Below are 20,178 nucleotides of genomic sequence, written 5' to 3'. Positions count from 1 at the left end.
CTCATTCCATTTGGAGAGAGACGTTTCAGAGATGCATGTCTGACTTGGAAAACTGTACTGCCGCTCCAGATGTTCAATTACGCTCTAAAATCTAACATTTTCAACGACCGACAGGCTGGTCAACTAGGACAATGAATACTACAGTTTTGTCACTCAGTGCTCTGGGGATCTGCCTGTCTTTGGGGAATTTCTCTTATTTCTGAACAGAGTTTGCTGCTGTGGTGCATCCATCTTTCCCTTGACTTGATCCACTCCTGCTGTTTCCTTAAATGCTTAATAAAGCTTGCTTGTCTTCTATTCAGCAACGTTCATTTATAAAAATTAGACGCTATTCGGTGGTGCACAGAAGCAAATGCTCTCTGATGCACAAGCCCTTATTTTCAAGAGTATTGGCGAGTATTTCCAATACTGGTATTGAAACGACTCCTAATTAATGGTGTTTTTGGTATGAAATGTCATATTTGTTATTTCCTAATTTACATACTTGGTGGGTTTTCATGCAGTATATTCACAATATTTCCTCAGTATAATCAGGCACTTTTGTTTTTGCTCACTTCATTTCTTTTCACCCTGTTATTCCCACGTTTCTCTTCCCGGAAATTGTTTGTTTCATTATATTTAATATGGTCCATTTGTGCTGTCCTTATTTGCTGTATTGTTTTGTTTTTCTGTTTTCCTTTTTTTTGTTGTTTGTTTTGTTTTGTTCCTGGAGGGATTAGAGCTTAAATGACTCCCATAGGCAGTATTAATATTTGCTCATACTTTAACTTTTCTGGAGATCAGCGAGTGGATTTCAGTTCCAATCTTCATAAGGTTTTCTGACATCCCTTTATAGACCTTTTCTCTTCCATGAGCTTTCATATATCAGAATTCATAGACTCAGCAACCCCCGAACCTCTCCTCATAGACTTGCATTTCCAGGGATTTTTTTTTACTGCCTCTTTGGGAGCAGAAATATTTAAAGCTATTAATCCAGGTATATAAAGCCCTCTTAGAATCCAATGACCCGCTCTACTTGCTCAGTCTTATAGTCGTATAATGCTTTCAAAGCAGAAAATATTGACAGTGACGGGTGGATTTTGATAAGATGTGTGACCACTGAAGAGCAGCTTTGGGAGTCCGGCTCGTACATGTGGAAACAAGTAAACCCATCACTAGCTCTGGATGCACAAGAATTTTATAAACATATTAAAGGTTCGAGATGCCCGGTATAAGATCCAGGATAGATCTGGTCACAGAAATCATGTGCTCTAATATCTTGTTCTGTACATACAGGCACTGTGTGCGGCTGTGGTGTCACCTGACGTGCTGCAGACCATGGAGCTCGTGTTCAGCGGGGCTGATGTTATGTGTGCCACTGGGGATCCCACCTACTCCACCCCTTACCTCCTGGCTCAGCGTGCTGGACAGAGACTGCAGATGGAATTCCTGCACCAGAACAAACTATCAGGTAAGCGACGCTTGCAGATAAATCTGTGAAAATAAATATCTTTTAACCGTAAGTTGGACCACCGCTGCCAAACGCGTTGCACATTTCATCTAATCCTTTAACTAGCAAATAAGTTTTGAATGTTGTCCTGACTGCTATGCTTCCACCTTCATAAAAGCACAGTAGCAGGTTTTGTGTGTTTTCTCATGAATAACAAATAAAGGCAGAAAAACCCACAAATTTAAAGGCAACAAGTTTTAAGTCAAAAGTTGTGTCTGTGTTTTTATTTCCCCCTACATTGCTTTGTATTACCTTTCCCACATGCCCCATCGGGGGCATGGCACAGATGAGCCGTGCCGTGCCGCTTCTTTGCAAAGGATGTATTTTGTTTGCACGCTTCCACATAGGGCTGATGATGAAAATGTTTCAGAATAAAGGAGCGGGAGAGGCTGCTGGCTGTGCGGGGTACAGAGAGTTTCTCTGGGACTGTACTTTACATACGCAGTGCATCCATGTACACTTGCTGGCACTGAGCCTGTTAGGGACTCACTAATTGCTAGCATGGGTCACCTGGTCACCATGGTGATGGCAATTATTTGAGGTTTGCTAGACGCGTGTGTAGAAAGGCAGAGGAATGCACACGTCTTCATGTGTATGACAGCGTCCATCTGAAGTGTAATGCATACAGTCTCATTATGTGCCTGGAGGTTGTAGGGCTTCATCGTTAACAGACCGACAAAATATGGACCGAGCTCGACTTTTCCCCTGGAGACTGATGTCCGGCGACATAATATAGCGGGCAAGCCAGACCTGGGTGAGGGAACTGGGATATTACTCTGACTGACTGACAGTGCTTCTGGGCTGCAGGGATATCTTACCTCAGGGAAAATAAATCAGCCCAACACTTTGCAAATTGGGAATAAATGTGTGGCCACAAGGAAAGAACTCCAAAAAGTGATGTTAAACCAGGGTCAGATGGCACCCTTAAAGATGGTGTCTTTCTTTGGAGAAAGACTACTTTATGTGTGTGTGAATCAGGCAACATGGAACATCAATCTTTTCTTGATATCCCAAAATAGTAGCTCATTATCTGCTGAAATTGTGTTATTATTTGACAGTTCTGCAGCTCCATGATTTATGTTCAATACCAGCATTCAGTGCCAATGTAGGAACTGGTGTGTCTTTTATTCACCATGGCAGAGAGTGAGCCTGTGAAGGCTGTGGTGGTTAGATTTCTATCCAGCCAAAAAAGTCATGTGAGGTTTTGTTTAGTATCTATAATCACAATTTAACCCAATTATTTTTCAGAATCACAATCCTATCCATGCTACAATCACAAGTTAAGTCAACTATAGCTTGGAGAAAGTTGTGTGAAACGTTAAATAACTTATACAAAATACAAAGCTGTGGAGAGATACTAATAAGATAAGCTATAATCCAAAAATAAGCAATGGTGCAGAAAATTTAAAGATGTTTCAAAGAAGGAGCCCAATCTGTCTTTTTAAAATGCTGTCACTTCCTGAACTTGTCCAGAAAAAAAAAACCTTTGTAGACGCAAATGTTAAAATGAGAGCACACAGCTTTCCACAAAAAGGCAAACTCTCCTGATGTGATTGATATCTTGCAATGGATTTTATTCGTGCAAAAAATAATAATATCTGAGGCCACTTCCTTTTGAGAATCGTTTGAGTCAACAAAAGTCCTGCATGCAGGTGTCATTATTTTATTCTCAACATTGTTAACATTTCCAGCAAGGTTTCCAACATGACTGTCGGTTCTGAACTATTGTTATTTTGTACGGACAGAAATCTGGAATCAGCCAGGAAAATAGCGTTAGATGCGTCATGGTAACAAAACAAGATCTACTGAATGACTGTGACCTCTTTTTAAAGCAACGCACTGGAGCTTTTGACATTTTTAGCTCAGTGGGTCTCCTTAATGTCATGGAGGTTAAATCACTTTAACAGAACTATCTGAGATCTACTTTTTTTTCAATCACTCCTGTTTTCTCCTCCATCATTACTTTTTCTTCACCCTCTTCCATGAAGTCTCCTGTCCACTGTGAAGCTATATGTGCTACCTCTGTTGATGTGTAGTGCCGTAAAACGATGTGCAGCTGTTGAAAGAGATCGCCAGAACAGGAATCGGATAGTTGTGATGGATCTGTAGAGCTGCGCCACACATCTTAAAAGTAGTCAAATATTCCTTCAAATAAAATAGGTAGGGATATTTCATAATGGGGGGGAAATCATCGGTGTGAATTTAAAGCAGTGGATTTTAGTTTGGAGGGTCATAAACCGGCAGTTCACATACTATAACACCATTTAATCTTGTCATGAGATTTGCAGCAAAAGAGGCAGTCATCATACATGTCCATAACTTCCTGAAACGAGTGACAAGTAAGGGTGGCTTCCCACAAAATACCGTCCAGATCCCCCTGTTGATGTTTTACTGCCGTCAGTCACGTCACACAACGCTGTGGAACGTCTGGCCTTGTTTGTAGATAAGATTTTGAGAATTTTGATTATACCAAAATATTTTCCCGATTCATGAGCGCTGAAGCATCCAGCACATATATACATGCTGCAGTGACATTAAAAGGCTTGAACCTTGAATCTTGACATAGGAAGGACAGTGGTGAGGAAAAAAAATAAACTAGTTGCAGCCGATGTTAAGAAAAAACACTTCTTATGCAGTTTCAAAACTTTGCCTTGGGCTACGGTTGTGCTAGAAATTGTACACGTTAGGTGATAAAATGACAGATATAGATTCTGCGGTTGTTTTCAGGAGGATGCCGTTGTGTGTGTGGCCTTGTGAAGGTTGTTTTTTTTTTCTTTTTCAATTTACTTATCTTTTAAAATGTTTGCACCTCAGGCCTCCATTCACCCACAACATAGTGCTGAAAACCAGACAACACCTTCACACTCCTGAGATGTTGGAATAAGTCATGAGTAAACGATCAAAGAGTGGGGAATTGCTTCTCCTCAACTAAACTCCAAGTTGGACAAGAGTGCAAACATTAGTGCTGGGTTTTCTCTTTGTTTTTTTGTTTTTTTGCAGTGTCCGCTGAATGTAGTGAATGAAAAGACGGCTGTCAGTCTTATAATCCCAGAAACTTTGCAGCTCATTTGTAGCTCCATCTTTTGGACTTCTAGTCATAGCAGAGGATGGCCACATCCATAGCATCTTTTCTGTGTAACTGTGAGTGCATGCATGTGGACGTCCACAGGCTCCATTCTCCCACCCACACCTGCTCGCGCTGGGATGCTGCAGGAGCCTGTTCATTTGCATATTACCATCCCAGATTCTGTTAAAAAAGACACTTGCAGCTCTCTAAGGCCATGTGTCTTTGGATTTGTGGAACCCTGAGGATCGCTTCAATGATAGGCTCTATCCCTTACAGTCACAGGCTTCTGCTGCGTTGGTGTCTTGTGTATTTTTAGATTCTTGCATTATTTATTTACGCATAAACTTTATTCCCATATGATACATAGTAGAGGCCACACAGACCACATAAATAAAATTAACTGTCAAAGACCTGTTTTTATATAACTCTTTAAAAGCTTACTACAGCAGAGCGCCATAGCTGTAAAATTGTGAAGATCTGTTACTGGACACTACTGCATTTGAGATAATTTCTTTCACAAAAGTTCAGCACTAGATTAGAAATCATCTTGATGAATGTGTAAGTGAAGGTTTTATTGTAGCAGATGTATTTAGAGACTGATTTCAGCATCTCCAGCTTCATGTAAATACTTGGGGGTTAAACTGGACTTTGAGATGTCAGGGGATTCTGAGCATTTAGGGTTGCAATCAGTGTACCTTCTACAAAATCTGAATGGTATCATTTGACAAATCTCTCTGGCCTGCTCACCAATGTTAGTTGTTGTAAATACTGCAAGCAGTATGCAAAATCTTTCTGCGCTCTCTTGGGTATTTATATTTATATATTTATATGCCATTTTATAATGAGGTGAACTTTTACTACAATGTCCATGTGAACAAATAGATTTTTGTTTTATCGCACTGATGGTGTTGTTACAACGGTATAACCAAGTTTGTTGCCTAAATAGAAGACACCAGTATAGTTCATTAACAAACGAAGCAGGTTCCAGTCATTAGCCTCGTCCCTCGTCGGCGGTCGTGCCACCGTTCCCCATCGACCTGGAGAGACAAGTTGATAACTGTTTCATAAATGTTGCAGGTGTGCAACATTAGCAACTCCGCTCCACTTGCCACATTGCCTCTTTGTCACTTTTATTATTTATGAAAAAAAGGCAGTCTTTATTGGAAAGAATGTAGACATAATTGCATAAAAAGGCAACAGTTTTCCCATTCTTGTTTGAATGTCAGCCAGTTTGAAAGTACAACTGTAGTTTCTTCTTTTTACAGTTTTTCAAGGCGATCTTTAAATGTCAGATGATAGAAAAAAATGAGGTCTGTGATTCTGAATCATTTCTCTTTTTTGCATCTGGTATACTGCTGGCTTTAAGTGGAATCTGAAGCATTTATCTGGTTGAAAGATAAATCATATTACATAAAACAGTCCATGGAAAATTAATTTAATTACTGTTGCATTAAATACTGTCTAAGTTGTTTTCATTTTGGTCACCATTTCTAGGATTCAGAGTGCATCCAGTTATATACTGTGGAAAATTGACTTTGCCTGTTTACATCTGTTACAACAACCTTCAACTGTAAATGTAAGAAAAATGTATGACGGACTCAGAAATGCTGGATCTTAGCGGGATCGGGAACTCAACATCCAATTGAACTTGCTTTGTCCCCAATGCAGCATTCACTCCCTCCTCTGCTCTCCACCAATAAGAAAAGAAAGCTTTGTTTTCCCACTAAATGCTTCATTCTGCTCTTAGCCTTTTACTAACTGACAAACCTTTAAGTTTTAGGCACTGGACAGGTAGCTTAAATAAGGTGCATGCAGTTTTCATCCAGTTGAGCTGAGGCAAGTTTTATTGCTTTTGATCCCTGGTGGAGTGCCTTGATATGAAGCTGGTCCTCCAAGACACTGAACAATAAACATGTATACAACCACTGAAGTATATTACACAGGACTTTCATGGCTTTCAAAACACCACCATCTGTAAAACAAATGGATAGAAAAAAGGAGGGAAACAATCAGGTTTCGGTGAGAAACTTTAGTTTTGATCTACCGAATACTGTTTGATACTTGTTCCATGACAAAAAACATCCATAGAGGCCAGCTTTTACTGTATGATCTTTATGTGAAGTGGAACCTCAGATGACCCATTCAAGCTCAATGCCCTTTACGATTGTGGGAGACGCTAGGAAATGCAGATCCTCGCCAACTGAGGCAAAATATGAGAGCAAGTCAGTCCTCATAGACCTTGATGCTAAAGTGTCCAACTTCACATCAGAAATAAGCATGCATGCAACATAATATAAAACGTGTCTCCTTTCGTATCAGCTGCACAACGCTGGATCCCTCAGTAATGGTATTAACATTTAATCTAATGCATAGTTAAGGATGTCACTGAGTAACAAGTGAGTGTCATGTTCTTAGTCAGTTCTCGTTTGTCAGCCGTGGCTCCAAAAAACACTAAATGTTACAGTGAAATAAGAAACGTGAGGCTTTAGAATGACAGTCCATAAACCAAAAGCTGACATCAAAGTGGCCACTAAAATCTTCACTGTCTGGTTTGGTATGTGATGGACATGAAGGATGTGAACTGTGTAATTTGCTGTAATTAAACTGGACTTCAATTTAACCCCCACAGTTATTCAGAGCAGACTGTGGGTGTCTCACACACCTACTTTAAATGAGAAAAGAGATTCACCAATCTTGCTATATCTGTGTAAAGTCCCTAAAGTTTCGATTGATCTGATCTGATCTGAACTGATTTTAGCCACAACAGTAAAGCTGCAGGCCGGAGAGCCTGAAACTAAAAGTTGACCTATTCTGACACACTCAATAGAACTGTGGGAGCTGCCCATGTGAATGAGTATTCTTGTGTATGCATGTGTTGTAATCTGTAAGAACACCATCTCTTCACTTCAACAGTGATATTAGTAGCACCTGAACAATCTTATTATAAAATAACATTGGCATTTATTAAATGTAACTGTTTAAGTAATTATGTGTTTAATGACTGAAAATTAACAGGACAAGAAAATACGACAAACGGACTGGCAGGGGAGGGAGGGGAGTCGAGACAATGGCTGTTTTCAAAGCCTCATACTGCTTACTGCATATGGAATCGTAATGCTTTTGCAGCAGTCGTCGTTCGTAGATAGGATGCTGTTGTAAAAGTGACCACCTGTGACTAGCAGTGTAGAAAGCAGTTTTAAAATAAGCAATAAATGTACACGTGCGCTGATGTGCACCTGTACCGACGATTTTAAAAGTATTAGTATTTTTCCTCTTTTCTTTTTTCCTTAAAACAAGTCGTACTTGGCATGGCTGGTAGCCACAGCAGTGGAACGACTGCAGACAAAAAGTTGATGAGTCTTTCATTGGGCAGTTCCCTCAGATGCTACTGAAGCAGTATCAGTTTTACCCAGCATGGTTCCATATATCTACAAACAAATCTCCTGTCAGACAAAACCAGGAACTATTTGTCAAAGGTTAAGCTCATGAGAAATCTACAAAGTAATGACTAAGCCTGCAGATTTGAGCTGCACAACTCCTGTAGCTATAATATTTGGATAGAGAACATCAGTTAATGCCTAAGCTGTTAAGAAGACAGTGTAAACAAGTTGAGAGTAAGGTCTGACAGGCCTTCAGTGTTTCTAGAAAGATTGTATGGAACAATTGATGGAGCAACAGATCTTCCTGTTGACATCATTCTCTCTATAAGACATATTGTGGCTTTGGAGACAAATGAGTTTTAGTGTTGCCACCAGACAGTTGCATCCCTGACACTTCGAATCTTGCAGTGCATTAAAAATTTATTCAGCAAGCTTTCTGTGAGGATTATATGAACACAAACACACAAGCAAGTACACACTTCTGTTTGTGAATGCTCCTGCTGGAATCCACGTCGTCGTACACAGGCAGTTGGATGGTTAACTAATTAAGAATTTTTATCAGGAATGCTGATTTTTATTTTTTCTTGAAACAGTGTTTTGTTTGTGTTTGTGTGCCTCTGGCTAAATATTTGTATAAATGCATCTTTTTTTTCAGTCAACATGCGGATGATGGGTTTTGACTCCTGGAACTTGAGTCTTATTGCCTCTTTCATCTCTGCTTATCTTGCAAATGTTCTCGGCTTCATTTGCTGCATTTCTTTGAGTGTGAATCTATGCGAACAAGCTCCTCTGCTTACCCCGCTGTCCACTGCCTGTCGGAGACTGCGTTGCGACTGTTGCCGTGGGCGACCAGATGGCTAATTGAGCACTCTGTCATGTCACCTCCCTTCACAGGGGAATGAGCCAATCAGCAGAGGCCAGGCTCCTCAACAGCCGCCCCCACAACCATCACAGTCCCATCTTAACAGAGTCCAGCTTTGGGAGCCCAGAGGGATTGTTTAGCAGACTCACAGAGAGTCTTGTTACAACTGATACAGCATGAAGCCACTGGCTTATTTACATTCTGTCAACCTGAATGGTTGGAAAATGCATGCGCGTGTGTGCGTTCGGCCGACTTCCCTGCAGTTTAATGGTGAAAACTTCTGTCAAATTCCATGTGTTAATGATGTCGTTACTGGCAGACACTGTTTCCATATTAGATTCCCAGCTAGATTACAGATGTTCCTACTAACTTGGCTATGAATTCCTTGGCTAAGCTTCAAAAATATATCATACTTATTGTGGATTGCCACAGCACTTCTAAATTACCTACAGCGTGCCAAGAAGTTTGTTGTTGTTTATTAGATTGCTACATGCTTCCAGATAAACTCTGTTGGACCAAGGGTTATTGTGTGTTTGTTAGGTGTTCACGTCATCTTTTACAAAATTGACAGTTGGAAGCAGAAACAAAAATGAAAAATATGGGTGCACAGTTCAACATACGCGCGGTGACAGCAGAAGTGTTTTACTGCAGTGAAAGTATAACTTGCACATCTGTGAAAACACTGTTAATGCTGAACAACAGCAACACATGCTGAAATCCAGACGAAATTAAAATGTTCCTCTTCTACTCCTAAGCCAGTAGCTAAAGTGACCTGCTTGCGGTCGAGACTTGTAACCCTATAAAACCATTTAGAGCATTATGAGACAAACAGAAATGTGGCCGCCAACCATCGAAAAGTTAAATCCATTCTAAAGAAAGAATGAGAAATCCTTTTGCTTTCCAAACCACGACAATAACTTGTCTCCTCACTTCCAAAAGTGCTTATGGAGTGTTTTTAAAAGAGGGAGTGATGCAACACACAGGTAAACATACTTCAGTCCCAAGGTTACTGACATAAAATTTCAGGGGAAGAAAACAAAAATATCCTTCTTAAACTCCTCAGTTTAAAAATTCATGCTTTATTTGCATCCATGTATTTGCTATTGAACTTGAACCGAGACGAGGCCTTTGTCATGTCCTGCTGAAGAGAACAAACACAATTAATCTATGATTTAAATAACATTGCGTAAAATGTTCTGGATAACTGACAAGTACTTGCCACTGGGTTTTCTGTGCTTAAAGATATTTAAATTTAAAGACATATTTCTGATTTGATAGTCATTCTCAAATGTTTTAAAAGTTTGCTTTCTCGTCATCAGCACTTCGTAAGATTAGACTTTGAGAAACCTTCTCATTAGGTGCTTCAGCATAATACAGCGCATAACATCAATTTAGTTTATTTTCTTCTAGTATAATATATTAATGAATTAATACCTTTCTGTACAGTGAAGATTATTAATGCACACGTGAACACAGTTAATTAGGTTGACATAATGGATCCACACACAGAAGAAAGGCATAAGCTGTCTTGTTAAGGGAACTGATTGTTTCTCTCTGTGGAATGATATGTGGCCATGGATGAGGCTCCAGCGGTGTCAGTAATGGGTGCAAATGTCACTTCAATCAAAAGTAGTTTCAATTAAAGTTGTTCTACCTTGCTTGATGAGAGAGCTGGAGGTACTGAAGATAAAATCTGTAAGATATTACCAGGCTCCGGCAGAAAATTGAACCCCAGAATTGAAGCTAATTGAATGTGAGAATGATAAGGTTGAATGTGGGGAGCTCTAAAAGCTAGCAAGGAAGAATGGGAAGAGGGAGTTCAGTAGAAAAACGGTGGGATTTAGCAAGAAAAGGCTTCTAATTTAAATGGACGAAGAAGAGAGCAGAACGGAGAATAAAACTTGCTTTTAACTGATCGAGCATACAGAGTTCTGTGATGTCAAATGCTTTCTGCACGTTATATTTGACTCTGCAAAACTGCTAAAATGTGGCAAAGTCATGACTAAACTGCAGCTTGTGTAATCGTGGTTTATGCTACTCATGACAACATAGATAATACTGCAGTACTAAATTAATAGCCATAGGAAAACACTCTCCCCATGGAAGTCAGAGCCGTGGTCCAAGAACAGCAGTCGTGAAGCTGATGGGAAATCATTTTCCTGCTTAAAGGCGATCCAGTAATGAGGAAGCATACCAGTGATGCTCCTGAGTTTCATTTTTATGGCTAAAGGACTGTACTTTTGGTTTAGTGTATAGTGTAAATAACAGTAACAGATTCTACAATCGTATTGTAAAAGGAGTTAACATTAAGATCCAAAATGGAAGATGGTTTCTGTAATCGTAGATCAGAAACAAAGGTGGGATTTAGGGGGTAAAGTAGATTATCCTCCAACTAGAAGGTCAACGGTCAACAGCTTTGCCACATTTTGTGTTGCACTTAGATAAGAACCGGAATTCTTATTTTGCCCAAATTCTCAAAATGCTACGTACTGCACATGTAATGCAAGGTTCTTTATTCATGTTTGTAGGTGATTAATGTTTCCAGGGGGATTTACAGGTCCAAGACAAGGTTCTAAAGGCGTCATATAAGTTTACCTTTTAGTTTGCATTTACTATTTGTTGAAAGTTCTTATCCTTTGACTTTACCTCAACATTTTGCAAAAGAAAAAAAAAGTTTCTACCTCCATGCTAAACAGTTAGGTGGCCTTTCTTAAAATTTGGCAACTCCTTTTCTCCAAATATAGCATTACATTAACTTAAATGTAAATTTTAACTTATTTCCAAGCTTCTTTTTTCAATCCTTTTTATAAGTTCTGCAGTGAGTGCACAAAAGTAGGGAAAGTGATGACTGGTTAAGCTAGCTGCCAATCAAAACTTCCCACCACAAATGAAATATTTTATATGTGGTACAAAAAGTTTCACCCTCGTACAGTTTTCTTGAATCAGGCCATAAATTTGTGTTTTTCTGCTGCAAAGGACATTTTCAGATGGGGTTCAATGGATAGTGACCCATCTCTGGAGCCAGCCCTCGGTCAAGGAACTGCAACTTTTAACACTTCATGGATGGATACAAACCAGATGTTAAAATCAAATGTTTTTTTATTTTTTTTTTATTTGCATCTTCTTTCCCACCATAAAAATTAGCAAATAGGAATAATGCATGTTTCTTTCTTAAATTTCAACATGATTCCAGTTCAAGATAATTTGCAATCTGTTCAAATCATTTGTTTTTGTTTTACATTTACACCAGTGCACAACAAAAGTCATCATCAAAAGAAGTTAATTGCAGTCTTACAATCTATTTAAGCCCAATTTTATTCGAATTCAGTCCATTTCATTGTAATTTGGTTACACTTTCAGTTACTGTTACAGTTCAGTTATTTATTTCAGTTGTGTCCAAGTTCAAAAGTCACTTCACTCTATTTAAAAGAAAAAAGAAAAATAATTCAGCAATCAAATTAAGTCCATCAGCTCTTCACTTTGATGCAATCCAACATTTACTTTGTTTTCAGTAACAGAGGGTTTGTCTACTGGCACCCAGACGTTTGTCTGTACCGTCTCTCCGTATCTTGCTTTCATGCTTTGGGAGGATTGTGAGATGCACATTCTGTGACCTTGGATTATGCACGATTGATGTCAAGAAATCTTTTTATTTGGCATAGCAAACCTTCCTGAACCCTAAAAGGCATGCTTTTTTTCCATGAAGATAAAGTGAAGGATAAAAGGCAAGTATTTAAATCAGAAAATATTACAACTGGAGGTGAAAATGAAATGGTGACATGGAACTGGACGTGAAAGACAGAAATGCTGCCACTGTGACATTTTTCAGGTAAAACAATTTCCTCTCTCATCCAATATGTCTGGCTTCTTTGTAGATTTCCCCAGACTGGAGCCGTGGTCGGAGAACGCCTCCCTGTCTGATGCTTCCCTCTTCATGGACGGCTTCCTCTACATCTCCTCCGGCCCTTCCAAGATGCCACTGGATCGGCGAGGAAGAGATGGTGAGTGCAAAAGCTATTTTGCAAACTCCTGGCAAGGCCAATCAAACCGTCAATCCATTTGTAAGCAATTTAAGCTGCGTGTTTGTCAGAGGTCTCCTCCAGTTAAGCGCTGATCGATCAATCAGTGTCACTCTGTCAGTTGTCAAAACGCCAATCGTTTAATCCGTACAGCAAACAGTCCAGTCACAACGATCAATGAATCTGTCTTTCAAGAGTGTTCTGCATGATCCTCTGGGAGTCCTTGTCAGACGGATGTATGTCAGACAACTGAGCTGTGATCGCTCTGTTGAGGCACAGGGCAAATTTGGGTCAGTTTAGAAAAAATAAATGTTGAATAGATTTAATATAAGAACTTAAATACAATTCCCTCATAAACGTACCTGTGATGCCTCCTCCAAAACTTTTTAATTCCCTTCCTTTTGTCCTTTAAGGCAGTTTAAAACTTTTAATCAAGCTCCATTTTCCAGCCAGACTCCTCAGCTGCTGCTGCACCTCCTGCTCTGCAGCGGTCCCACCTCTCCAAACAGCTGGATCATTGCTGGGGCCCATGGGTAATTAGGAGAAGGAGCCAGCTTTGGACTTTGCCTCTAGGGAAGAGGGTTATTTGGAAGGTGAAGGAGTGGGATAAGGAATTGGGGGATGGAGGAGAAACACTACCTGCCACTTGAATAAGCTCAGTCTCATCCATCCCACCCCCCCATCCACCCATCCAGCCACCAATAAACCCTCGGCCCCTCGGTGGGGGTTGTACATGTTGGCTAATGAAAAGAGCTGAGGTCTGAGAAATTGGCTCGTAGATGAGCTGGGGAGAAGTTTTATCAGTGTATCTCTTGGAAAACTCATTACTTGTACAAATTAAATTCATTTAATTTTCACTTTTTAAAGAATAGTTCCAGTGTAGTGAAACTAGGGATGGGCGGCATTTATCCCGATAACGATGTCTAACTATGTCATGATGACATCATGATGTGATTGGACTTTATTTATTGGAAATGAAGGTGCCTTAAAAATCAAAAATTCTTTCTTTCTTTCTTTCTTTCTTTCTTTCTTTCTTTCTTTCTTTCTTTCTTTCTTTCTTTCTTTCTTTCTTTCTTTCTTTCTTTCTTTCTTTCTTTCTTTCTTTCTTTCTTTCTTTCTTTCTTTCTTTCTTTCTTTCTTTCTTTCTTTCTTTCTTTCTTTCTTTCTTTCTTTCTTTCTTTCTTTCTTTCTTTCTTTCTTTCTTTCTTTCTTTCTTTCTTTCTTTCTTTCTTTCTTTCTTTCTTTCTTTCTTTCTTTCTTTCTTTCTTTCTTTCTTTCTTCCTTCCGTCATCAAAGGGAATTTATCGTTTTTACCGCGAGATGACAAATTCTTACCGTGGAGAATTTTTTTGACGGTTTATCGTGAACGGTAAAATATCGCCCATTCCTAATTGAAACCAGGCTCTCGTTTTGTAAATAATAGTACATTTAAGTTGAAATATGTCTTATTGCGACAAAATCTGATCTGTAAATGTGAAAAAAAAAGTTTTAAACTCTAGTTACTGGTATGATTATAGTCTGGAGATAAAAAAAAGTGATGAAATATTACCCTTAAGACGGAAAACTACACGTTATGCTGAGGTTTTTCCCGGTCGATCATTCACTGTCCAGCATTATTCTTTCATCGTAAGTTGTGTTACGGCCAATTTGCTTCATGTAACTTAACTATTACCGCTGCTTTTATCTCTGCTTTGGATTTCACCAACTTCCTGAGATGAAACCAAAACATTTTAAAACATGAACAGAAAACATTTAAATCAGAGTTTAATTTAACTGCATATGTGGTTTATGATAATTCCTTTTACAAACGTATAATTGCTCTAAAAGTATTCTGTCGTCTCATTACAGCCCCTTTGTACTGTATAGCCGTAATCTATATTTCAAACCACGTGGTATCGGTTTTGTTTTCTATTTTAGGGAGTTTTTACAAACTCTTCCAGTCATCACACTTATTCAGAGTTGTCCCTTCCCAGATAAGACCCTGTGCTGTTTCAAGGAATAAACACCTTGTTATTTCATCTATTATGGAGAACTTTCCTTTTGAACATTAATGGTGTTTTAACAGTGGCTGTTAAAAAATTCAGAGCAGTTGGGTTCAGAACTTAATGTGTTCAAGCTTCTTCAATGACGGGAAGCAATGTCAGGACTGTGTGAGCAAAAAGGGATACGGTATTTTTGAATGTACTACAGGATGCTTCTGGTTCCCAGGCTAATGGATTGATGCTCTATTGATGTGCTCGAGTCCTTAATAATTCATGGGTTGTGTCAGGACTTCATAAAAGCACTCTGCGACAGACTTAAACTTGTTTTTGTGTTTGTTTGTTTGTTTTAAATGTAGACACCTAATAGGCTTTGGTTACACTAATCAGAATCGTATGAACAGTATGATATAAATTGATTTGTCAGGAATTTTTGCCAGTGGCTCCGACAGCAGTGCCATTGTACTACTGCGCAGTATTAAAGTACAACACAGTTGATATTGCTGTTAATACACTATAGACTAGGGTTAGAAAAACAGATTATTGTTGTCTCGTTTGTGCTTAAAACCATGTGAGCATTCTCCTCTGTGTGTTTAAATCCACGGTAGATAGTTAATTTCAGCTCAAATTAAATCCTCCCCCTTGAACGGCCGGAGGAGTGACTCTCGCAGCTCTTGAGTGTGTACTTGCTGCGTGCGCGCGTCTTTGTTTGTCTGCGTTCTTGCGTGAGCCTGGGGAGGAAAACACAGTTATCGTCTGAAAATGTTGAGCAGCAGCAGCAGCAGGGAAATGGCACCCGTAATTTTTGATTAGTTTTGTCTTTTCCTCATCAGCAGCACTCCACTTTTTGCCTGCAACAGTAACTCACAAATGCCAGAGAGAGAGGGGGGATGGAGGGAGGGGGGCATGTGGATGGAAGTCAAATTACATTTTATTGAGCCCGTATGAACAATGCAATTACTTTCTGCAACAAAGATGGAGTCATGCCTTTTGATATGCCAAATTATCTTTGTGGTTTATGTTAAAATGTAATAGTCAAACAATATTAAATAACACTCACATTCATGTTACTCTGTTTTATGCTTTATAAAGAGTACAGGGAGCTATTTCTCTCAATCTAATGTAGATTTCAGAGTGCTTTTCTTAAATGAGTCAGTAGTACTGTTACTAAACTGGAAACACACGTCAGATAGTGTTTATGAACCTTATCTTACGCCATAGCTGTCCATCCGTCACTGTAATGGAGAGAACTCTAATTCTGGCACAGGGAGATTGTTCAGATCCCTTCAGTTTCCCGATTTCCATTTCCAGCCCCCCTGACAGGCAGTGCACCAGATGTCTTCATCGCAGATATTTTAGTCTGATGGCAAGATAAGCAGACGACTGGTGGAAGGGGTGGACGCCGGAGAGTGAGTGAGGGGAGATTGAGTGGAATAGCCTGCTATTTCGATACACACTTAAATGGGTGTCTGTAGACTGTTGATAAAAAAAAAAAAAAAAAAGTTTAGGGAGACTTTGCACAAATCTGGGGTTTTAAAAATAAAGCTGAATACAAATTGTGAGTTAAAAACTTTCCTGAGAACAAACTCGGTCCATTCAGCCGGTGTAACTGCCACATTATTGACTTGATTTGTCGATTAAACCACCTCGTCGTGCGCATTTAGAGCATTCAGTGCATTGTAGAAATTGCTGGAAAGGGAAAAGGGAGGGAAGATTCAGAGGCCTTCTTTTCTTTATAAAATACTATGCAGGGAAGCTCTCTTGGCGCACAAGCTAATTGGCCCGATTTATTTGGTGGAGCACGTCCTGCAGTTGGCTTCCGCTAGCGTCGTCTCTTGCGGCTGGTTGCGGACTCCCGCGGTGCGCGGCTGGCTGGGCCATGGGGCCGCCGCTGCTGTGTGCGGGGGAACAGCTGGCAATGGACGCAGCTGCTTGATTGTAAATCAAGCATTATTGTTACCCTTAGTGCACTGGTGCTTGTGTGGAAGTCAGCGGTGTCCCACCTGCTAAGAAAATGCCGGGCCACAAACAAAGACGAGGGAACGAGGCTCATGATTGAGTGATGTGAGCAATAATTTTCTTGGCAAATCCCTTAAAGGGCGCCAAAGGCATTCACTAGCTGGAAGATGCTATAGTTCAGTAGTAGTTGCATTCAGCAGTATGTATGACAGCCTTTTTTAATTTATAAACCCCTAAAGACTATATCAATCATTGATAGTGGCCATCATTAGGCTGATTCTTCAAAAACTGGTTTGTGAAATATTATGCCATTATTCTATCCGGACCCACAAGCCCACAGCAATTTCCCTCTCAGAATTGCAGATTATAATGTCTTCGCCCTTGGAGTGGAAACTCTCAATGGACATCTCAGTCTAGTTTTTCTGTGTCCTTAATGCAAGGCAAGTTTATTTGTGCAGAACATTTCAGCAACAAAGCAATTCAAAGTGCTTTACATAATGAAAATCTGAAAAAAGTGAGGAGGAGAAAAAAGGTACAGCACAGTGTTAGAATAAAGAAGAGTTTGACTTAAACCAGAGTCACAATTTAGTACAAAAATTTACATTATTTAAAGTTAAATTCAGAATAGTTTAAATAATTCATTCAAAAGCAACTGTAAAAAAAATAGATTTTATCCTCGATTTAAAGGAACTGAGGGCTTCAGCGTTCCTGCAGTTTGTTCCAGATGTTGATGTAATCTGTTATCTGTTTAAGGAGGTAAAATCTGGAAGCTACACATACTGTACCTGCATCCGAATGCAGGCTTTGCAAAAAGGCTTTTAGGACTTCTAACATTCCTTTAGATTTTGACAATGAAATGTAGAGGTAGAGTTAGAAATGCATTTTTAAATCGTTAATTGTTTCATGTGTTTCTCGTATTACCATATTGAAGGTTGAAGCTTCCATGTTTAAAAATAACTTGTATTGGAAATGGGTTTCATTTTAGAAAATAAAGTGTCAAAAAGCACTGTTGTCAATGCAGTGTGTGTTGATTTCCTAGTACCAACTTGGAAAACAGGACTACAGAACGGTTACGCCGAGGCTGGAATAGCAAGGAAAAGAAAACGCAAAAAAACTTTTAAAGACTTTTAAAGGAAATTTCATGAAAAGTTAGGAATTTTATTTAACTAAGATTTGTTAAAACATTTCTCTCTGAGCCACAAATATGAGCCTGGTGCTTGTGTTAGAGGAAACGTCCAGAGCTATCTGGACTTTTTTTTGTGAAAATGTATTTTACTCCATGAAATGTTGGCCTTGTGAAAACACACTCAGAGAAAAATGTAATATTCTGAGAGTGAAACATGTGACATCTTTGTCTTTGTTCAATGTTTTTTTTAAAGACGATTAAAGAGTCTATTCTCATTTAAAAATTATTATTTGATTTGAGAGTGTACTGGTGAGGTTAACGTGGATCCATATAAACTGCACAATCCCAACTGAAACAGGAAGAAAGAATTTCCAGGAACTGAAACTGAAACCAACTCAGGTGACCTGCTGTAGCCGACCAGCTCAGATCTCCCTCCAGGTCTGCACGGGGTTGGCTTGAGCGTATTAAAATGCATCGGGTTAAACTGCTGGCATTAGGTCTTGGGTCTTTGCCTTGGATAGATGACTCCTTATGCCTATTTGAGGGTGAAAATAACAGCCTAAAAAGTTCAATTATAAAATCTATTTGGGTTAATGTGACCCCTGCACCGTACAAGACTGAATTGGCTCAGCATCGGCACCAGCACTTTCTGATGGAAAAGAAATCCTATTCATATATGACATGACCTGGATTCCCAAATAATCACTGCTGGAAAGAGGGTTTTTTGTGTAATAATTCACAATATTGAGCTATCTAACAGCTCATAATATCTACTGACATCGGTCTCTTTTTAAAAAATGCTTTTGTGAAAATCTCATATGATGAAGAGTAATCTGTTCACTTTTTTCCTAATGAGAGTCTATGGCACAGCAAGAATGTAACCATCTTTAATTTAAAAACGTGATGGACATGGCATTTAATGCCCATCCGCAGTTATTCAAAGACACCAAATTGAACTGCATTTCAATCTTTTCTGTCGCCAAGACAACATTATATTTTTACAGACAGATCAGAGCGGGAATTACTTTAAATATCACACTTTGTCTCTTTCTTTCCTATCTAACGTGCACATCCGCAACTTCTACACGCACGCCGGGTTTTAAATGGAGATGATGAATCCACAGCTGCAGAAATAATCTTTTTCTTGAAGTGAAGTGAGGTCAGAAGAAGAGTATTTTTTTTTCTAAATGCCAAGGAAGAAAATAAATATTATTTATTTAGCAGTTTTAAAGCAGTTTGCAGAATCATGTCCAAATTGGTTTTTATTTATATAAAAAGAGTACACAAAGATAAAGTCAGAAAGAGCCATAAAGGCTAGCAGCCGAAGGTTGAACGGAGCAAAACTGTCATCTTCTTTTTCCAGGCTTATCACATCCATTTTCTTTTAACATCCAGTTGTCGACACTTCCTTTTTATTGGAACTATATCTGTTCCTTCAGAAACATCACACACTGTTGGCAGATGAATGCACAATTAGCATATTCATGAGGTGAATACAGTGGAAACTTTGCAGTCGTGAGCGGAGGGGAGTGGGACGGGAGGCTGTGTGTGTTTGTTGCGGAACAAAAAAGCAGATGGCACGATGACTTTGAAAATCCAAAATTAGGTACGTTTTCATGAACTTCATGCTCATTGGCTGCGTAAATCATGCAGTCAAATCGTCATGAAAGACAATGCTGTGTGTTTTCCAGCTTTCCCAATGAGAGGCTGTTTGTTGATTGAAATCTGCTTTGTACTTGGAATTTCTTAACAGCTTTAATTCTGTGTGCACTTGGGTATATCCATACGTGCTGTTTATATTACAGCTGATTACATTTTTTTTTAATTTGGACACAAATCGGGCTTTTCTAGGCAGGATATAAACTCTCTGTCAGCCCCCTTTAGCCTGTCATTCAAGCATAAGTTTCAGCTGTTAGCTGTAACATAGCTTATGCGCCGTGCCTTTACAAATAAATAGGGATGCCCCGATACCATTTTTTTCACACCAAGTATGAGTACTAGTATTTTAATTTGTGTACTCGCCGATACCGAGTACCGATACGATACTTCTACCACAAAAATAACTACGGTAGGCTAAAAATGCAATGAATTAGAATACAGGTTTTATTTGCAACAGATAAATTCAATAAAAATAAATAAAATGAGTAGAATAACTATTTTAAACAAAACTCAGCCGGCTGGGCTTTCCTCCGTGGCACGGTGGGGCTGGGAGGTCTTGCAGTAGCATTAGCAAACTCTGTATACTCAGCTTTATGATGCGCCTTGAGATGTTTTATCAAGTTGCTGGTATTAAACGA

The 20,178-nt window shown here is 39.2% G+C and overlaps 1 protein-coding gene across 3 annotated transcripts in view; it reads left to right on the top strand.

The window, feature by feature from the left end:
• Positions 1-20,178, top strand: part of arap2 (ArfGAP with RhoGAP domain, ankyrin repeat and PH domain 2) — a 143,819-nt gene that overhangs the window by 74,520 nt on the left and 49,121 nt on the right. For all 3 annotated transcript variants that reach the window (XM_061709774.1, XM_061709772.1, XM_061709773.1), the window contains 2 exons: positions 1,276-1,450; positions 12,674-12,799. In XM_061709774.1, the coding sequence (XP_061565758.1) occupies positions 1,276-1,450; positions 12,674-12,799 (301 nt within the window). The remainder of the gene's footprint in view (positions 1-1,275; positions 1,451-12,673; positions 12,800-20,178) is intronic.

The sequence above is a fragment of the Cololabis saira genome, chromosome 20, assembly GCF_033807715.1.
Source record: "Cololabis saira isolate AMF1-May2022 chromosome 20, fColSai1.1, whole genome shotgun sequence".
Classification (NCBI taxonomy): Eukaryota; Metazoa; Chordata; class Actinopteri; order Beloniformes; family Belonidae; genus Cololabis; species Cololabis saira.
This window is presented reverse-complemented; position numbering and strand designations above follow the sequence as displayed.